The sequence below is a fragment of the Nematocida major genome (genome assembly GCF_021653875.1).
Source record: "Nematocida major strain JUm2507 chromosome Unknown 2427, whole genome shotgun sequence".
Lineage (NCBI taxonomy): Eukaryota > Fungi > Microsporidia > Nematocida > Nematocida major.
Window position 1 is genome coordinate 237,820 of NW_025952954.1, and position 16,599 is coordinate 254,418.

The window sequence follows — 16,599 nt, forward strand, 5'->3', positions numbered from 1 at the left end:
TTATTGCGTACTCGGGTTATTCCATACTTTTGCGGAGTGCATCATAACCCGCGGCCTGCTTTTTCTTATTGCGCACTGCACAGTTATTGCGAGACTTATTGCGCAGTCTATCATAATTTGTGGTATACTTCTTGCTTTTTGTGCACTGTGCATCTTGCATTGTTTCTAGGACAGCGCGCAATAAATCGCAGCCGGCTTCTGCCTCTACTTTGTGCACAGCGCGCACTAAGTCTTACTTGCAGGGCGGTGCGCAATAAATCCTGCCTCTTTTTACGCTGTGTGCAAAAAGTGCCGGCTACTCCTCTAAATTCACGGGCATATTTCTCACAACAGGCCTCTGCCTAACCTCTTTCGCGGGGAGGCTACTTCCTAGAGACTCAATGTACTGCATATTCCTGACTTTCTTCCGAACTATTTCCTTCTCCAGTTTGGTCCTGTCGTTACTGTCCTCCTCCCACAGATACTCTTCGCCTAACTGCGATATGCTCCAAATAAACTCGCTTGAAGCATTCCTGGAGACTTTGTTTCTTTTTTTTATGTTTTTCAGCGTAGTCCCGTCTAACTCCCTCATCGCATTCTTGGCTGAAAGTTCCGTTGTAAATTCGACAATCGCGAAGTCCGCAGACCTATTCGGCAAAGTCACCTTTCGAATTGTTCCAAAAGGGCTGAAGAAGTCGTTTATGAGTGTTCGTGTAACGGCTCCTCTTGCGTGGTGTATTTTCAGAGCAGAGTTCATAAAATATTTTCACATTATACTTTAAAATTATTTATTGCACACTGTGGATTAAGCCACAGTTAAAGGAGGCAACATCCCGAACTCAGCATGCAGTAAATAATAATTCGGGCTAGGCACTACTTATTGCGCACTGTGCAAAAAGCAGCAGGAATTGTGCACATAGCGTATAAAGTAGGGAAGACAGACAAACTTATGCTGCACTGCGTAAAAGCAGAAAAATAAAATGTACTGCTACTTATATTGCACACTACACAACAACTTTATTTTTACACAGTGCGTAGAAAGCAGAGAAACAAAATGCACTGATGCTCTCGACAGAGGCTCCTGAATGCTGGCATCTTTTTTCTGCGTTATTCGGGTTATTCGGGCTTTCTAGATACTTTTGGCTTCTGAGCACTCCCTGCCGAATTCCCATCTAGAGCCTGAATAGCCCGAATCCACTCTATATTTATTTCTGCAGTGAGTCTCGCTTTACAAATCACATCTCATCATCTACTTCTATTTCCTCGGGGTTTGAGTATATCATGTCTATAATCGAGTCTTCCTCCGTATCGTCATCATCATCGGAGAAAAACTCTTTCCGGATCGGCTCTTCTTCTAGGATGTTTAGCTTGCTAAGAATGCTTCTGGTAAGATACTCGCACGCATTCATATTTTCAGGTACTTTCCTGGACAGGTCTTTCAGGCTCAGAAGAACCTCCTCCATCTTCAAAACCCCGTAGGAAACAAGCACCCCCAGCGCAGACCCTTCAGCCCCCGTAAACCCCACGGAAAGCAGCTGCAGAGAGACAACTTTCCTCATAAGGTGGAAAACTTCACTTCTTCCAACGGCTAAATTCTCACAGACATTTCCCTCTGAAAAGTACTTCCCGTCCCTGTACGTTACAACCTTCGGGCTATTATTTGACTTTTTCTCCTTCAGAGCAGCCCCTGATGCTGCAACGGCTTCTGGTGGAAATATTTCCCCGAAGGTGCACTCTGAAGACTCGCCCAGACCATGGCTCTGCCCTTCTCTCGTAACGGGAAAGCTGTTGTAGAAGTGCATGTACTCGGGAATGTGCAGGAAGTACTCATTTTCCGGCTTCTCCATCGCCTCCCTCTCGCGCTCCCAGAAGTCGTGCATTTTCTGCGGGGTCCTTCGAAAGGTAAACTCGCTCGGATTCTGCAGGATCGCTGCTCTTGTCGTTGCCATTTCCTTCCTGTACTTTTCAGAGTCTAAGAAGTGCCTGACTTCTTCTTCTGGCTCGTTTATTTTTATCTCCCTCTCGGAGAAGAGCTCCTGCAAAAGGAAGAGAGACTTTTCCTTCATTTTCTGTGCGTACATCGCATACACGTTCCCGTGCGTGTGGTTGAATTTGAAGCAGTTCTCCCAAATCAGGTTCAAGTCGTTGCAGAATTCCCCTATGTCGGAGTACTCCTGCAGGAAAAGCTTTTTCCCCATTTTGCTGAGATCCATCGGGTTTTCTATGAGCGTATAGTACTCTGGGGCCTCTCTTTTGCTGACTTTGCTGAGAAAAGGCACAGAGAAGGGCGTATACGCCTTGAGCTTCGAAAGAATCTTGTCCATTTTTGTGTAGACTCTTTCCTGCTTATCTGTGATATCTTTCCACTTGCTTTTGGAGTTCATTTTGGAGATGATTCTTAATAATTCAACCGTGTCATTGCTAGGTAGAGAAAGTGCCTGAATTAAATTATTGGCTCCCAGCGTGCTTTCTTTCTCTTTCTTCTCTTCTCTTTTGTAGGTGTATCCGTCGTACTCCACAGTGTAGTACTTCATAAACAAAAGAAAAAAGAAAGAGAATGTAAAGAAGAGATCCTGCGGGCACATTTCGAAAGTTCCAGAATAAGCCCAAAAGCGAGCATAGTATCCCCCAGGGTGCGATAGAAGGCATGCTTTCTTCCTGGGTGCTGCCACCTCAAAACAGGCAAGCTCGTAGACGCTCTGCAACGGAAAAGTCCAGATACTTTGCAGTTCAGCCGCCAGAGAAGCAGCCAAGCAGGATACGTGCTTCCACAAGGGTGCTATCCCCACGTAAAGAGAAATGGCAGCCTGTGAACCCGAAAAATCCACACAGCCCCACATTCTGGATGCAGGCAGGTGCACACTTCCCCAACCCCTCCTGCAAGTCCCACCGCGAGAGAAGTGCTAAAGTGGGCGAATTCTCTGCCTGGGCGCATATACTGCGAATATCCCAAATTTTTCTGGAGTTTTTGCATAATTAGCACAAAAGCAAAAAAAAATCACTGTGATATTGCACAAAAATCACGCCCTCGTGCGACAATATCAATATGAGCGCAGTAAAATGCATAAAAAGGCCCAGAATATTTCTGCATGAAAATATTTGGGGTACTTCTTCTGCTGTTTTCTGCTTTATTCATTTCGGTTGTTTGCGTTGCACGCGTGCACAACAGGGGACGCATATGCAGCACATACACAAATGGGCCTGTGACGCGCAGAAACCCAAAGATGCCGTTGGGTGGAGACATATGCATAACAGACGATATTGACGCTCGGCACCCCAAAGTGCTTGCACGAATAGAGAAAAAAGACCATGTGGGGAAAGCCCCGAGGCTCGCAGAAGAGCAAGGAACGGGGCAGGAAGAAAAAAAACGGCCCCCTAAGAAAAGGGTAGTAGTTAAGTATAAGATCCAGGACGGGAAAGGCCTGCGAAATATGCTGTCTCCGTCAGAGTATCACTTTAACTGCTTCTTTGACAACCACCGCCCGCCCTACATCATAAGAAAGGAGCACTCCAAGCTCGCATGCGGGGTTCCTGAACAGACGTATTTGACGCTTACGATGCCAGCCATTCCCGAGCCGTACACGCACTCGGAGAACTCCACAGTGCGCAGCAAAGACGCCAGGATCTTTTACACGCCTTCAGAGCATCTTTATGAGTCCGTAGTTGGGGCTTCCGACGCGTGGCTGTGGGTTAGGGGCCAGTGTGAAACCATGATACAGGCAATAGACCAACTTTGCACGCTGAACAAAGAGAGCGAACAGTACACAGAGCCTGAAGTGTTGAAGTGCCTTGCGGTGGGTGCGATGGTGTACGACATGGCCAGGGTGGACCTGCTCGACAAAGTGCAGTTTTCGGTTTCAAGGCACAGAATGCTCCTGGAGGCACTGGAAAGCTACAATCCCCCGAACACCGCCATTAATCAAATGGCAGCAGTCCACTTTAGATCTGAGGCATACTCAATACGAAAGGCCTTTATGCTCTTTGACAAAATACACAACCTCTTCATAAAAGTCCCCGATGCCATGAACAAGAAGTCCGATGAGTGGAAAGGCAAAATTCGCATAGTTATGAAGGGCCTGGCGAGCAGAGAGATCCTTGAAATCTCCGAAGCCTTCAGCGGGTGCACAAGAAGAGAGCCGTGCTTAATGACTCCTGAGGTGCGCAAAATGTTCTTCTTTGTGGACTTTATAAATCGCCCGTATGAGAGGGAGCATATGCAGAGCAGCATGGAGTATCTTATGGAAAAACCACTTGAAACCCTCTTTGACGACACAGAAATAACAGAAAATATAGGGAAAAGGCTGGCCCGAATCCTAGGACAGAAGCCTGTGAAGATAGTGCTTGTCCGCGGCAAAAAGAACACTATATACCTGGATCCATTCCTAGATTACTTGAAAAATGCAAAGGCAATTCTGCGGGACTATAGCAATGAGTGCATCGACTACTCAAATGCATATCTGGCGATGATGGACAAGATGTGCTTGGAAGACGGAAATCTATGCCCTGCGTACCCCGTAGAAACCTCTCAGTACGAGGTGGAAGCGCGTGTGCGCAACATGCTTGCACTCTCGGAAACAAAAAGCGCATCTACACCTGGAAATGCAACCACGCAGAAACCTGTCCAAGAGACAACCCAGACGGTGAAGCCAGAACGTGCCCATGTAGCAATTAATTCTGAGAAGTCAAGGCCTTCCCTAGAGAAAAGCCTGACCGAACCAGTAAAGCCTGAGCAACAAGCAAGTACGAAGCCTGCTCGCGAGACGAGAATTTCTGCCATGCATAGTCGTTCCAAAGAAACGCTCTACAAAGCCCTAGAAGGCACTGATTTGGACTTGATCCTGGAAGAAAAGTAGACGCGCATTCTTGTATGCCTAGCATGCAATTGCTTGCGGCAGCCTGCTCCAACACGCCAGTGTAGTTGTGCTGCAAGCCTGCGGCAATGCATCTCCACGGGAAACAAGTACAGGCATTCGCCTTCTTGTTCTCCCCTGTTTTCAAGGCCGATATTCATGAATCCCGGCTGGAAGATACAAAGGTCTTTCCGCTGGTGATAGCACAAAAATAAAAGCGTCTAAAATGAAAATATCAGAACACTTTTTAGAAGCTGCAGACTCATTTATTTTTTCAGCCGCATTCCCTGCAAAAAAACACCCTCAAACAGAAGAGAAACTGTTTCACTTGGAAACGAGCAGTTGCAGCACAAAGACTGTGCAGTCCACGCGGAAAACTTCCTTCACAAAAGTGTGCTTCTATCCTCACACTGCAGCCAAAAGCGAGCCTTTTTGGCCGCGTGTATAATGCTAACCGAGTACTATTTATTTTTGCTTTGACGCCTTTAAACCTTATGCGCTTACCAGGTTGCTTGCCTTTGGTTCTACCAGCCTAACATCGGTCACTCCCAAGATACTTCTCAAATTACTATCTATGGCGCTCCCAGACCTGTCGGCTTTCTTCTTGCGAGATTTTTTCTTCTCAGCGTCGTCAGAAGCTTCTGCGGTGCTTGCTTTGGCTGTGCCTGGCCGTGATATACTTCCGTGGCTTGTTGAGTCTACAGACAGCTTCCCCTTCCCCTTCTTTGAGCCGCCTTTCTTCTTCTTTGCTTCGCTGTCTTCGCTGGCCTTTGCCTTGGCGAAGGACTCCTGCGCAATTCTGCTTGTGGCGATTAGGCTAGACTTCCCAGGCGCAACTTTCTTGGAGTCGCCGCTGCCAAATGACACAGTGACCGTGTACACCGTTAGAAACACAAAAATAGATATAACAACAACCAGCAGTATCGCTAGCACAATCTTGGTGGTTTTTGACATTTTTGAGAACATTCCTCCGCTTCCGCCCTCCGAGCCTGCGTTTGCGCTTGAGCCTCCTTCGTTTGTGTCTGCCATTTTCTTCTGGCACCTTCAGCTTTCTCTTCTATATATCTTATTGTGACACATTTGTGTCACTGTGAAACTGCCTTCGATTCATAAAGGAGGGCAAAGAAGAAGCTGTTTTGCCGTGGACAAATAGTTATTATGAATGTTTTATATTTTAATGGTGCTTTCCATAAGAAGTGCTTTGCTCAAATGTAAAACACAGGCAAAAGAGGCAATTAGATCAAGGCTGGAAGACCTGCAGATACGAAGGACAGCCTCCAATAAAACGCTTCTGCAAATGCGCGCAGAAGAGGCCCGAAAAGAAGACGTTTTCATACGGGCCCATGCGGAGCTGGAGAGAGTGTGCGAAATAATCGAAGAAGAGTCCTCGCCCGAGAAGGTGGCAGAAGAGGTGGAAAAGCTGTGCACAGCCTCCAGCAACCGGCGGATGCACACCAAGGAGTTTTTCAAGTTTGTGCTTGAAAGGGCGCAAGGGAGGAACTGAAAGGACTCTCCCGCACCGCCTGCATGCACTATAGCTAGAAAAGGCAGCTTTCGCATTCCCAGCAGTTTCTGCATGTTTTCATAAAAGTGCATTTTTCCGTGCTTCTGGCAGATGTATTTCTCTCGCTCTTTTCTTTTTCTTTCATATGAGATGGCGCAAGTTCGTGCGAAGCTCTAGCGAGCCAAAGGAAGAGTGGTCTGCCCCAGAGACGCTTATGGACCGCATAACCGCAACAGAGAATGCCTGCTACTTTACAATTGAAAAAACAAAGCACGCTCTCCCGATCCAGGACGTAATACGGGTGACTCCAGCGCAGGACACGCCCTCAGAATATCTCATCAACAACAGCAGGATAGCGATCATCTTCAAAGACACAGGAAAAATCCGGAAGTTTTTCTACATACCCGCAGTCATACCCGAAACTCTCACATACTATGGGGCTGGGCTCGTGGCAGGCATCTCCAAGACCCGGGAAGAAGTCATTTCCTTCACAGTGGGGGGCCCTGGCGCAGACACTGAGTTCTCAGTCTGCAATTACGCAGTGGCAGTGCGCCTGGACAACTGCATAGAGATGCACGCATGCCCAGAGGGCCTGAAAGTCCTGCACGAGGAGGGAGTCTGCGTCCTGAGGGCAGAGGAGTGAGCACGTGCACCTGAAGAGCCCGAAGATGCACAGATTCAGCGAGAGAAGGGAGAAGATGCAGGAATGCGCTAGAGATGCAGGCCGCAGAAAGAGGGAAAGTTTAATTTCAGAGAGACAGAAAGTGCGCCAGCACTGCAAGGAATAAAGAAGGCAAATTACGACTCCCAGCCCTGTAAAACAGGCTGTCCACCATCCAGGCCTAAGAAAGCACTTTCACGCGCTGGAAATGCTCTGCATCCGCACTTTCTGCAGGAAATTGCCCTGTCCGTGCAGCACACTTTTCACTCTCCGGAGCATTTTGCTGCATCGCTTTCTTTTTGTTTATGATTCACGGCATGTTCATGGTAAGCGCGTGCGGGGCTCTTGTTTACCAGGAAATCAACAGAACACATTTCAGCGCAATTGAGGTCGACAAGCTCATAGCCATGGCAAGCACAGTTTACACCGCTATGGAGATACTCACCGACATAAACGTGTGCACGCGGAGGGGAAAGTATGCGAGAATGTCGGCGGAGTACGAACTCTTCACACTGACCGCACTAAAAACGCAAACTGGCCTGATATTCGGGATTATCCACGACAAAGAAGATGCAATTGCCCGAGTCGTGGAGTATGCGGACCAGACCCATCGGGCGTACATTGACAGGATTCTGTACAGCCCGGAGTACTACGTAGACGAAAGAATTAGTAAAAAATTTACAGCCCAGAAAAAATAAACGATGCCACAGACAAGCATAAAGAAGTCCGCCCGAGAAGGGGCAGGGAAGAGAGCCCGACACGGAGAGACAGCCCTGCAGAAAAGTGCAACAGGCAGCGCAAGGGAGGAAAGAAAAAAAAGAAAAGAGAAGGCGGGGGAAGAGTCCGGGGCATGCATCGCCCAGAGTGTGCGCCCAGAGGCGAGCGAGAAGGAGAACCTCCAGGAAAACGGCGTATTTACTCCAGAGGATCCGCAGGGGGAGGAAATTGTCCAGACGGAAAAGCATCTTTTTTTGAGCAGTGTCTGCAGCCTGCTGGGAGACCCAAACGAGAAGACGCTGGGCGAAGTAAGAAGGCGCATGCGAGCACTTTTGAAGAAAAAAGAGAAAGGGTCTTCTAGGCTGGTGATTCTTTCTCTCACGAAGGTTTTCTTCAACCTGCTGCCCTCGTACAACATACGGGTGGAGGGCCACAAGTACAACACCGTCTCAAAAATAACTAGCTACGAGTATATGCTCATGCAGGAGTGGAGGGCGTTTTTGAAGCAGGTGACTCGGTCGCGGACGGAGGAGTCGTACGAGGCTGCAGCTGTTTTGCTCCCGAATGCGATTCTCTTCAACAAAAGCATGAAGCTTGTGGGGAAGGTCGTGAAGGGGACGGCCCTGAAAAGCAGGACCGGCAGAAAGTGCGCGCGCGCCCTTATAAAAATATTCAAGTGCGACAAGGGGAACCGGATAGTCAAAATACTGGAGGTAATCAACCAGATGAGCACAGAAAAGATCCCCAAGGAAACAATACGGGCGCTGCTCCACATTTCAGACGACGCACTCACTAAGCCCGAGAAGGTGCAGAGGCTGCACCCAAGCGAAATGAGAAAGCTCTCGGTGGAGGAGAAGGCGATCAAAAAGGAGGCGCAGCTGCACTTTCTCCCGGAGGAGATGAAGGCGTGGCGCGGGATAAACGAGCGCCTCCTCAGGATATACCTGCTGGTGCTTTCCAGCAAGTCTGTCGAGAAGAACTACTACGCCCTGCAGCAGATACAGAGGCTCCACGTCCCGGGAAGTCTGAAGCAGGGGATTTTCTCCATGATCACCGACATAATAGGAGAGCTGAAAAAGGACATCACCCCAAGAAGGGCGGCTGTGCTGGCGCTGTGCTACAGTACGATGCAAATCGTCTTCCAGGGGGAGATCGAGTATGCCTTCCAGATCGAAGAGATCTGCCAGATTCCAGCGCGCATGTTTGCAGAGATGAGCGAAAGAGAGATCGGGCTTGTGTACGACGCCGTGCAAAGGATGGACAGGCACGCGGGAAGTGCAAATCTGCTGAAGACCCTTCTCGTGCGGGGAATGCACAGGATAGACACGAAAGTGGGCGATGTAGTGCGGCACATTATGCCAAGGGAGGGCCCGAAGGCGGTGGAGAGGCAGAGTGGAACTGGGTTCTGGGAGGTGTGCTTGCTCACCGGAAGCGCCAGGGAAAGGGAGAGACATGCGATGTGGTGAGAAGGAAAGGCAGGCAGGCTGCGCGGTAGAATAAGAAAATAAACAGAATAGACTAGAGGGGAACTCTTTGGCTGCTTTGCAGTGTTTCAGCGAGAGGGCAGGGCTTTCCTGCGGATATTTTGCTGTTTCTAGTGGCGAGTGTAGAATCCAAATTTTGTGCTTTTATTCACGGGGCGCGCTCTGCGCTACACCGACTCCTTTGGCTTCATTTCATCGATTATTTCTGAATATGCAGTCTCGAGAGGAGCTGGGGCTGGCTGGAGAGACTTTTCCTTCTCCGCGTCGCACTCCAGCTCCTTCTGCCGGATTTGCTCCTTCTCGTGCAGCTTCAGAAAGTGGTCTGCGCTGTCAAAGTAGCGTTTCTCCGTTGCCATCTGCTTCCGGTTCATGTACTCCTCCACGGAAAGCGGCTCAACTGGTGGCTCTTCTTTTTTCTGTGTTTCTTTGCGGGATCCTTTCTGTTTCAGAAGCTTGCTTTGCAGCGCCTTCAGCTTTCGTATTATCATATATGTGCCCCGTATTTAGTCTGTATAAAGCCAGGAGAAAGTGAAGAAAGAGAGAAAATAAAAAAGAAAAGCGAGGGGAATGCACAGAAAATGGCTGAAGGAGACGATTGGGCAGTTTAAAATAGAAATAAAGGGCTCCAGAGCAGAAACACACGGATTTCTAGTAGGAATAAAGGGCAGGAAAGAGTGGAAGTTTCATGCGCGCTCGTGTGCGACAGTGCAGGACTTGTGCGAGGAGATGCAGAGGCAGACGCGGGCAGAGAGTGTGGGCCCCGTCGAGAAAGTCCACCAGATGAAAATAATAGATATGAAGGAGGAGGTGGAGATAGTGGTGGAAGGCAAAAAAGTGTTTTACATAGAAATAAGCAAGATATCAATAGACCCAAACGTGGAGGAGGGGGAGGGCAGAGACCCCATTATGGAGCTGAACAAAATAGGCACAAAAAAGAGAACGTGCAGAATGTGCAAAACCAGAATAGCCTTGTACAGGCGGGTTCGGGACGTTTTGGTGGGCCCTGAGAAGAACGTTCTGTGCGTGCAGTGCTACACGGAGTTCCACTGGGGCAAGAACGGAGAGAAAAAGTACGAGGGGTTCATATACGAGCCCAAAAGGGGGTGAAGGTGCAGCTGAGAGAAGGAGAGTGCGCCAAGCCCGTGTATAGGCGTGCCCGGGAAGAGAAGCCCAGAGGTAGCACGCCAGAGCAAATAAAGAAGCAAAATAGAGGCTTAGAGTCTGAAGCCAGCCATGGGAAGAAGATTCTGCAAGACGGCAGCCTTAGGGGTGCTAGGGGCGAACTTTTCAGGGCAAGGAGAAGGCATTTTTCAGAATTATTACCATTTATTTCGCGCTCACTTTAGTTGGAGTTGGAGCTGGAGTTGCTTTGGTTGTCTTTCGTGGAAATTATGTACAGCGCGTGGATGCATCCTGGAATGAACCCCAAAAAGCACAGGAGAATGTTTATGAGCAGGTCTACTCCGCAGCCAGTAACCAGGAAGACGGCCACGGGGGGAAGGAATATTGCGATCAAAACCTCAAAAACTGTAAGTGCAGACATAACCTGACATCTTTTTGCAAATATATAGAAAACATTGCGTATTCATTGATCCGAATAAGGCGCGGCCTAGAACAAAGTCTACGAATTGATTAGTTAAATTGCCGAATTCTGTCGTGTGATTGATCAGATGATGGAACAGTGTGATGTGCTTGGCCAGTATCAATCTGTCGGCTAAACGGTTGGAGGCCGCCGAAGCCAGAGCCTCTCCAAAAAGCAGCAGCTTTCGCTGGCAAAGTGCATCCTTCAGCTTAACTTTATGTCTTTATTTTCGCATAAATTATATTTTCATTTTAGTCCCAGCGCAGGGGCTGGCTTCGATGACATTTGGCTTGCCAAGAGAAGAACACATTTTTGCCTTTCTGGGAATGCTTTGATTCCCTTTACTTTTGAACATCCTTTGACAAAACAAAGTCCTCAGTCCCCGGCATGTGCTTGAGCCTGCACTTTCCTCCCACGAAGAAAGACTCCATGCCAAAGCACGCCGTGCCCCCTCCTGTGCGAAGTGTCCTTCTCAAGAAAGGCGCATTTCCTGCCTCACTGCTCCTGCTGAAGTCTTTGACGTGCTTAGCCCACTCTGCAGACCCGCTTTCTCCTGCCACCACGCGAGAAGCCTGCACTGCGAGGGCGCCGTTTTCTTCTTCGTTCAGTTCCACGCGCACCAAAGACACGCCCCGAAGCAGCAGCTCGGTGAGGTTTGTTTTCTGGACCGTCTTTCTGTTGGCGAGCCTGTCCAGGGTTTCTGCGCTTGTTCCTTCGACGGCTGTTTCAATCATTGCGCTCACGCTTTGGAAAAGGCTCAGGATCCCGGCCAGCTGCGCCCCAGCGACGCCCAGGCTCTTGATGACCGTTTCCTCAAACTCGGCGCATTCAAGGTCGCCCAAAACGTGCGCCCGAATTAAGCTCATCACGTCCTGCAGGGAGGAGACTGTGCTAGTTGGGTCGTCTTTTACAAGCCCCAAGTCTGCAGCCACTCCGTTAGGCTTTGGCTTTGTGTGCTCCGAGGAAACTGCCGAGCTGACTCTTGCGCATATCAAAGACACTCCCCGAATGGCGCAGTATGCGTCGTTAGAGCACACAAACACGCCGGGCTGCGAGATAAAGCGCCTGAGCGTGCGGGTTCTTTCCAGGTCGCATCCGTCCAAGTCCATTCCCGTGCAGATGATTGAAAACACTTCTGAAACCAGCTCCTTCGTCAGGACAAAGCGTATATTCTCCGTGTCCAGGTCCCTTGCATACTGCCGTATGAGAAGGGCTTTCCTTTCGGTGCTTCGCGCCTTAAACCCGCGCACGTCCAAAGCCTTTATAAAGTTTCTGTCTGTGGCCTGCGCCCATCCCTCTGCGGAAGAAGCCCTCGCCCGGATCCAGGTAGTTTCTGCGGCCCGCATCTGTTTCAGCACAACAGGAATGGCGCGCAGCGGGTGTGCAATAAGCCCCAAAATAAGGTCATCGCACGCAGACCCGTACACTGCGCTGATGACTTCTCTGTCGAGGGCGGAAAGAGAGAGCGGCTTCAGCGCAACCGGGGCGCCCTCCCTGGTGCAGTTGGCTTCGTGTGCAGCTGCATTCTCGTACTCCACAAGCCGCAGAATCAGGCTGGAGACTCTTTCCAGCAAAAGGTCGCATTCATACCTCTCGTCCTCTATTCGGAAAAGGGTTTCCTCGTGCACATTTTTCTTTGCGAAAATGAAGGTTGAGCTTTCGCTGGAGAAAGTCGGGCACGAAACATATCCTGTGTTCAGCACGGACGCGTCGTCTGCGCTCTGCCCGGAGTGCGTTGAGTGTCTGTACTTCTCTGGAAGCACTCTGTACGAGCCCACTTTTTCGTATGTTTCCAGGCTGCTCTGTATGTGAGGCGGCGCGTGTGCCTCTCTATGGCCAATGTAGTACCGGAACAGGCTGCAGATTGTGGATCCTCTCAGAAAGGGCTCAACGACCAGAAGCAGCGCGCTCGTGCTAATAAGGCCCTGGTTGAAGAGGTTCAGAGCGCGCACAAACTCTCTGTATACGCCCTTTCTTGTGAGGATCGTGCGGATGTCGTGCAGCATGGAAAGCGAGGATGCCTGCGCGCTGCCTGCAGCTGTGCCTGCGCGGCCTCTTCTTTCCTGTCCCGGCAGAAAGACCATAAACTCGGAAATAAGCACCGGGTCGTCTCTGAGGAGGACTTTTATGCTCGCAAGTATTTCCGAAACAGGCTTCTGGTCTCGGCTGTTCTTGTACGACTGCACAATTCGGAGGAACTCAAACCAGGCAACCGGGTTTCCCTCCAGGTGCTTCCTGACTTTGTTCAGGTAGTTGACCACTCTGCTTGTGCTGTCCAGCTCGCTGCGCCCATTTTTAATCCCTATCCCAAGGCCCTCAAGGTCTCTTCTGGGGTCGTCTCTTCGCGCGTCTTCCCGCAAGCCAATGGGGCTTCCTGCAGAGGAGCTGGGCTTGCTCTTCATTGCCATGCCAGGCACAGGCCCAGGACTGCCCACGCTCTGTCCGGCGTGCTCGTGCACCTTCACTTCTCCCGAAGGAAGAATCTCGTACTTCTTCGGGAGAAACTGGTTGAATCCTTGGATGAGCTTCTGGTTTCCGTTGAAAAGCGCCAGCATAATTTCTATGACAGTTTTTGCGTCAATGTGCCTGTCTTTGTAGTCCTTCATGGTTTTCAGAAATTTGTTGTATACCTCCTTGTTGTTTTTGTACTCTTCCTTCACAACGTCCAAGTACCGCATCGCGTCCTTTATTTGCACCTTTGCGCTTCCCCCAACCTCTGGCATAAGTATCGCGGTTGGAGCGTGCCTTGGAGGCGGTGTTACAGAGGGCTTCTTCTCGCTAGGAACTCTCCCGTGGTGCATTTCCCCCATGTACGGGTGCTGCCGTGAGGGAGGAAAGTATCGGGTCTGCGCATGTGCCGGCTGCCTGCAGGGAGGATACCCCATCGGAGCCTTTCCATACGGATTGTACGGCATGTATCCACTGCTCGGGTGAACTCTGTATCGTCCATTCGGCATGTGCATGGGCCTGTCTGGATGTCTGTCGAGGTGCCTTTCCGGCATTGGCCTGTATCCGTACGGAGCCTGCGGGGGCATTCCCCCCATGTGGCCGTCTGGGCCTCTGGGATGGCCTTCCTGGCTTGCCCTTGGGTGGCCTTCCTGGGTGGCTCTGGGATGTTTTTCCTGCGGGGAATGTGCTGAGTGTGGTGACGGGCTCTTCTGTGCTGGTTGCTCTGGTACTTCCGACTCCTTTAGGTTGAGAGAAGGCAGAACTGTGCGCATGTTCTTAATTACATCTGTTTTCTTTTGATCTTCCATGCAGGGGCTTAAAATAAACAAAGGAATAAAATATTTGACAGACGATCTCTATCACGCAAATATGCAACATTGTGTCTAAATTATGCTTATTATAGTGGAGGTTTATTTATTTGTTACTTACGAAGCGCCTGCTCAGTCTTTTCCTCTATTTGGTTGACCAAATTTATGTTCCTGTTTAGAAGGATGTTTATCTTGTTGGGCACACCTACGTCAAGAAGGGAAACAAGTTCGTTGAACTCTGTGAGGAGAGTCCCTATGTCGCCCAGTGCTGCATAGCAGGGCCTATTGGCGGTGTCTGTTTCGCAGGGAATGCTCTGCAGCTTCAGCTTCAGCTTGTCTGTTTCAGCCTCGAAGTACTCCAGAATTTTCTCTATTTCATTTTGCCTCTTCATTTCGTCCTCCACCTCTCGGCTGACTTTTATGTAGTTGCCCCTGCTGTGCAAAATAGCCTCCTCCACCTCGTAGGCCTTCTTCGACATTTTCTTAAACTCGGTCACGTTCTGGTTCAGCTCGGAAATTAGCTCCCCTAGAATCGACCCGACCTTTTTCTGCAAGTAGTTGTATGGCTCCTCTGCTAGCTGCATGTCCCCAAAATTTTTCACTCCTTTATAGAGCTGCACAAAAGAAAGTCGCCCTTTCAGAGGAAAGCGCTGCATCTGCATGCACAGACATGCCGCCCTGTGGAGAGCCAGAGCCCAGTTTTTGAAGCACTCTGTAAAACAGGCACTTCTTCTGGCGGCTTCACTCGCACGCGCTTTGAAACAACTGCGCGTTTCCTGGGGGTGTTTTAGAGGCTGAAAGTGCCCGGGCCTGCTGAGGCCTGCCTGCAGATGGAAGGAAAGTGCCTCACGCGTGCAGGGAAACACCTCTAATTTCTGGGGGCTTTTCATCTATTTTCCTCTGGGCTTCTGTGCGGGGCTTCTAGAGCGCTCGGGCATTTGTTTGTTTTGGGCGAAATTAATAAATGAATTTTGCAGCACTTCTATGCACGGTATATTAGGCCTGGAGGGCGCTGGGCACATGCCCGATGTTTTTTACCGCCTGGCGGCGCGCCTCTAAAAGTTGCATTTTTAAACGCCCGCGAGGAGGCAAATCATGCTTTTTTGTGCAATCATTTTGATTTGTGATAATGTATAGAATTTCGCGTCAAAAACTGGCAGAGAATATTGGCAGCCGCAAATGCGCGGCCAAGCTCTTTATTTGTGCGCTGCTGCTCTCCCGTGCGCTGCTGCACTGTCCTGCACGTTGAATGCGTCTTTCATCCTTCTAACAAGAGACAGCCTCTCCGTGGGGGACAACTCTGCAAATTCTGCGCGTGCAGAAAGCCTTTCTGTATTTACGAACAGATTGTGCTCTTTTTCCTGCTCTACGGTCAAAAAGATTCCTGCTTCTGGGTGGCACGCCTCCGGGTCTTCAGAGAGTGTTCTTCTGAAGCGCATGTTGCTCTCCCTGTAGTCGTGCCCGTAGTACGCTTTTGTTTCCGGGGGAAGGCTGGCAATTTTGCGAAGGGAGGCCTCCATCATCTCTGCAGTGCCCTCTGTGAACCGCCCGCATCCTAGGTAGAACAGCGTATCCCCCGTGAACACAGCTCTCTCCCCGGAGTGCTCGAAGTAGAAGGAGAAGCTGTCCATCGTGTGGCACGGCGTGTGGATGCAGCGAATGGCCACTCCCCCCATGCGGATGACCTCTCCGTCCTGGCAGATCTTCGTGTGGAAAGCTCGGGCAGAGCCTGCATATATTTCGCAGCTTGGGAACATTTCTTTTACGCTTGCATTTCCTGCAGAGTGATCACTGTGATGGTGTGTTGTAAGCACAATTATGCTGGAGGGGCGTGGACATATTTTTTGCACGGCCTTTTCTATTTCTATTGGGTCGGCAGGGTCTATTAAAGCCAATTCGCCGTTTCCCCCCTCCACCAAATACATTATATTGGTCTCTCCGGTGCGGATTGGGTGCACTTTCATATCGCGTGAAAAGTTTTCCCCTTGAAATTCTTTATGAATCATAGGATTGTCGAAGTGAAAAAGCTACGGGGAGAAAGCAGGACTGTGAGCGTGGAGGCAGACCAGGTTGTGTACATTGCTGACACAGTGGAGTCGCAAATTGCAATTAGGGGAAAGTGCATGAAAGTTGTCATTGTGGACGTGCAAAAGTGTCTTATTTCTGTGGACGCAGCCACGTGCACGGTTGAGATAGCGCGTGCAAAAAACTCGCTTCTTTTTGTGGGGAAGTGCCCAATGACGGTGCTGGAGCAGTGCGTGGAGTGCCGCGTGGGGACGTCCATGGAGAAGACCGAGCTCAGAATGCGAAGAAGCACTGCGCTTTCCTTGGTTACCGTGGAGGACGCGCACGGCAAGAGCTTGGAAGAGCTGGACGAAATATGCCGGGCGCAGAGCGAGGAGCAGCTTCCTGAGGAGATACAGGTTCTGCTGGAGAACGGGTCTGTGAAAAGCAACATAGTCAAGAACATATAGACTAAATAAGTAAATGCTGCGCGACTATGCTCTTTATCAAATTTTAAACTTTCAAGAAACTGTTTTATTTCCAGGGGAAAGAGCCGCAGCT

At 49.9% G+C, this 16,599-nt stretch overlaps 15 protein-coding genes across 15 annotated transcripts; 7 read left to right on the plus strand and 8 right to left on the minus strand.

Moving 5' to 3' along the window:
* Window positions 1-295: 295 nt before the first annotated feature.
* On the minus strand, window positions 296-736 carry NEMAJ01_0655 (uncharacterized protein; the record flags this gene model as incomplete). The annotated part of the gene is made up of 1 exon (XM_047914493.1): window positions 296-736. One exon carries the CDS (start codon window positions 734-736, stop codon window positions 296-298), a length of 441 nt encoding a protein of 146 aa, XP_047770450.1.
* A 478-nt stretch (window positions 737-1,214) lies between these two features.
* Window positions 1,215-2,513, minus strand: NEMAJ01_0656 (uncharacterized protein; the record flags this gene model as incomplete). The annotated part of the gene is made up of 1 exon (XM_047914494.1): window positions 1,215-2,513. One exon carries the CDS (start codon window positions 2,511-2,513, stop codon window positions 1,215-1,217), a length of 1,299 nt encoding a protein of 432 aa, XP_047770451.1.
* Window positions 2,514-3,068: 555 nt separating this feature from the next.
* On the plus strand, window positions 3,069-4,832 carry NEMAJ01_0657 (uncharacterized protein; the record flags this gene model as incomplete). The annotated part of the gene is made up of 1 exon (XM_047914495.1): window positions 3,069-4,832. The coding sequence occupies one exon, from the start codon at window positions 3,069-3,071 to the stop codon at window positions 4,830-4,832; it is 1,764 nt and encodes a 587-aa protein (XP_047770452.1).
* Window positions 4,833-5,321: 489 nt separating this feature from the next.
* NEMAJ01_0658 (uncharacterized protein) lies at window positions 5,322-5,858 on the minus strand (the record flags this gene model as incomplete). Its single annotated transcript, XM_047914496.1, has 1 exon — window positions 5,322-5,858. One exon carries the CDS (start codon window positions 5,856-5,858, stop codon window positions 5,322-5,324), a length of 537 nt encoding a protein of 178 aa, XP_047770453.1.
* Window positions 5,859-6,006: 148 nt separating this feature from the next.
* NEMAJ01_0659 (uncharacterized protein) lies at window positions 6,007-6,333 on the plus strand (the record flags this gene model as incomplete). The annotated part of the gene is made up of 1 exon (XM_047914497.1): window positions 6,007-6,333. The coding sequence occupies one exon, from the start codon at window positions 6,007-6,009 to the stop codon at window positions 6,331-6,333; it is 327 nt and encodes a 108-aa protein (XP_047770454.1).
* Window positions 6,334-6,478: 145 nt separating this feature from the next.
* NEMAJ01_0660 (uncharacterized protein) lies at window positions 6,479-6,976 on the plus strand (the record flags this gene model as incomplete). The annotated part of the gene is made up of 1 exon (XM_047914498.1): window positions 6,479-6,976. The coding sequence occupies one exon, from the start codon at window positions 6,479-6,481 to the stop codon at window positions 6,974-6,976; it is 498 nt and encodes a 165-aa protein (XP_047770455.1).
* A 323-nt stretch (window positions 6,977-7,299) lies between these two features.
* NEMAJ01_0661 (uncharacterized protein) lies at window positions 7,300-7,692 on the plus strand (the record flags this gene model as incomplete). Its single annotated transcript, XM_047914499.1, has 1 exon — window positions 7,300-7,692. One exon carries the CDS (start codon window positions 7,300-7,302, stop codon window positions 7,690-7,692), a length of 393 nt encoding a protein of 130 aa, XP_047770456.1.
* Window positions 7,693-7,695: 3 nt separating this feature from the next.
* Window positions 7,696-9,177, plus strand: NEMAJ01_0662 (uncharacterized protein; the record flags this gene model as incomplete). Its single annotated transcript, XM_047914500.1, has 1 exon — window positions 7,696-9,177. The coding sequence occupies one exon, from the start codon at window positions 7,696-7,698 to the stop codon at window positions 9,175-9,177; it is 1,482 nt and encodes a 493-aa protein (XP_047770457.1).
* A 185-nt stretch (window positions 9,178-9,362) lies between these two features.
* On the minus strand, window positions 9,363-9,683 carry NEMAJ01_0663 (uncharacterized protein; the record flags this gene model as incomplete). The annotated part of the gene is made up of 1 exon (XM_047914501.1): window positions 9,363-9,683. The coding sequence occupies one exon, from the start codon at window positions 9,681-9,683 to the stop codon at window positions 9,363-9,365; it is 321 nt and encodes a 106-aa protein (XP_047770458.1).
* Window positions 9,684-9,762: 79 nt separating this feature from the next.
* On the plus strand, window positions 9,763-10,302 carry NEMAJ01_0664 (uncharacterized protein; the record flags this gene model as incomplete). The annotated part of the gene is made up of 1 exon (XM_047914502.1): window positions 9,763-10,302. One exon carries the CDS (start codon window positions 9,763-9,765, stop codon window positions 10,300-10,302), a length of 540 nt encoding a protein of 179 aa, XP_047770459.1.
* A 235-nt stretch (window positions 10,303-10,537) lies between these two features.
* On the minus strand, window positions 10,538-10,738 carry NEMAJ01_0513 (uncharacterized protein; the record flags this gene model as incomplete). Its single annotated transcript, XM_047914351.1, has 1 exon — window positions 10,538-10,738. The coding sequence occupies one exon, from the start codon at window positions 10,736-10,738 to the stop codon at window positions 10,538-10,540; it is 201 nt and encodes a 66-aa protein (XP_047770308.1).
* Window positions 10,739-11,118: 380 nt separating this feature from the next.
* On the minus strand, window positions 11,119-14,034 carry NEMAJ01_0665 (paired amphipathic helix protein Sin3b; the record flags this gene model as incomplete). The annotated part of the gene is made up of 1 exon (XM_047914503.1): window positions 11,119-14,034. The coding sequence occupies one exon, from the start codon at window positions 14,032-14,034 to the stop codon at window positions 11,119-11,121; it is 2,916 nt and encodes a 971-aa protein (XP_047770460.1).
* A 113-nt stretch (window positions 14,035-14,147) lies between these two features.
* NEMAJ01_0666 (uncharacterized protein) lies at window positions 14,148-14,618 on the minus strand (the record flags this gene model as incomplete). Its single annotated transcript, XM_047914504.1, has 1 exon — window positions 14,148-14,618. One exon carries the CDS (start codon window positions 14,616-14,618, stop codon window positions 14,148-14,150), a length of 471 nt encoding a protein of 156 aa, XP_047770461.1.
* A 612-nt stretch (window positions 14,619-15,230) lies between these two features.
* On the minus strand, window positions 15,231-15,998 carry NEMAJ01_0667 (hydroxyacylglutathione hydrolase; the record flags this gene model as incomplete). The annotated part of the gene is made up of 1 exon (XM_047914505.1): window positions 15,231-15,998. The coding sequence occupies one exon, from the start codon at window positions 15,996-15,998 to the stop codon at window positions 15,231-15,233; it is 768 nt and encodes a 255-aa protein (XP_047770462.1).
* Window positions 15,999-16,031: 33 nt separating this feature from the next.
* On the plus strand, window positions 16,032-16,508 carry NEMAJ01_0668 (uncharacterized protein; the record flags this gene model as incomplete). Its single annotated transcript, XM_047914506.1, has 1 exon — window positions 16,032-16,508. The coding sequence occupies one exon, from the start codon at window positions 16,032-16,034 to the stop codon at window positions 16,506-16,508; it is 477 nt and encodes a 158-aa protein (XP_047770463.1).
* Between the last annotated feature and the right edge of the window lie 91 nt (window positions 16,509-16,599).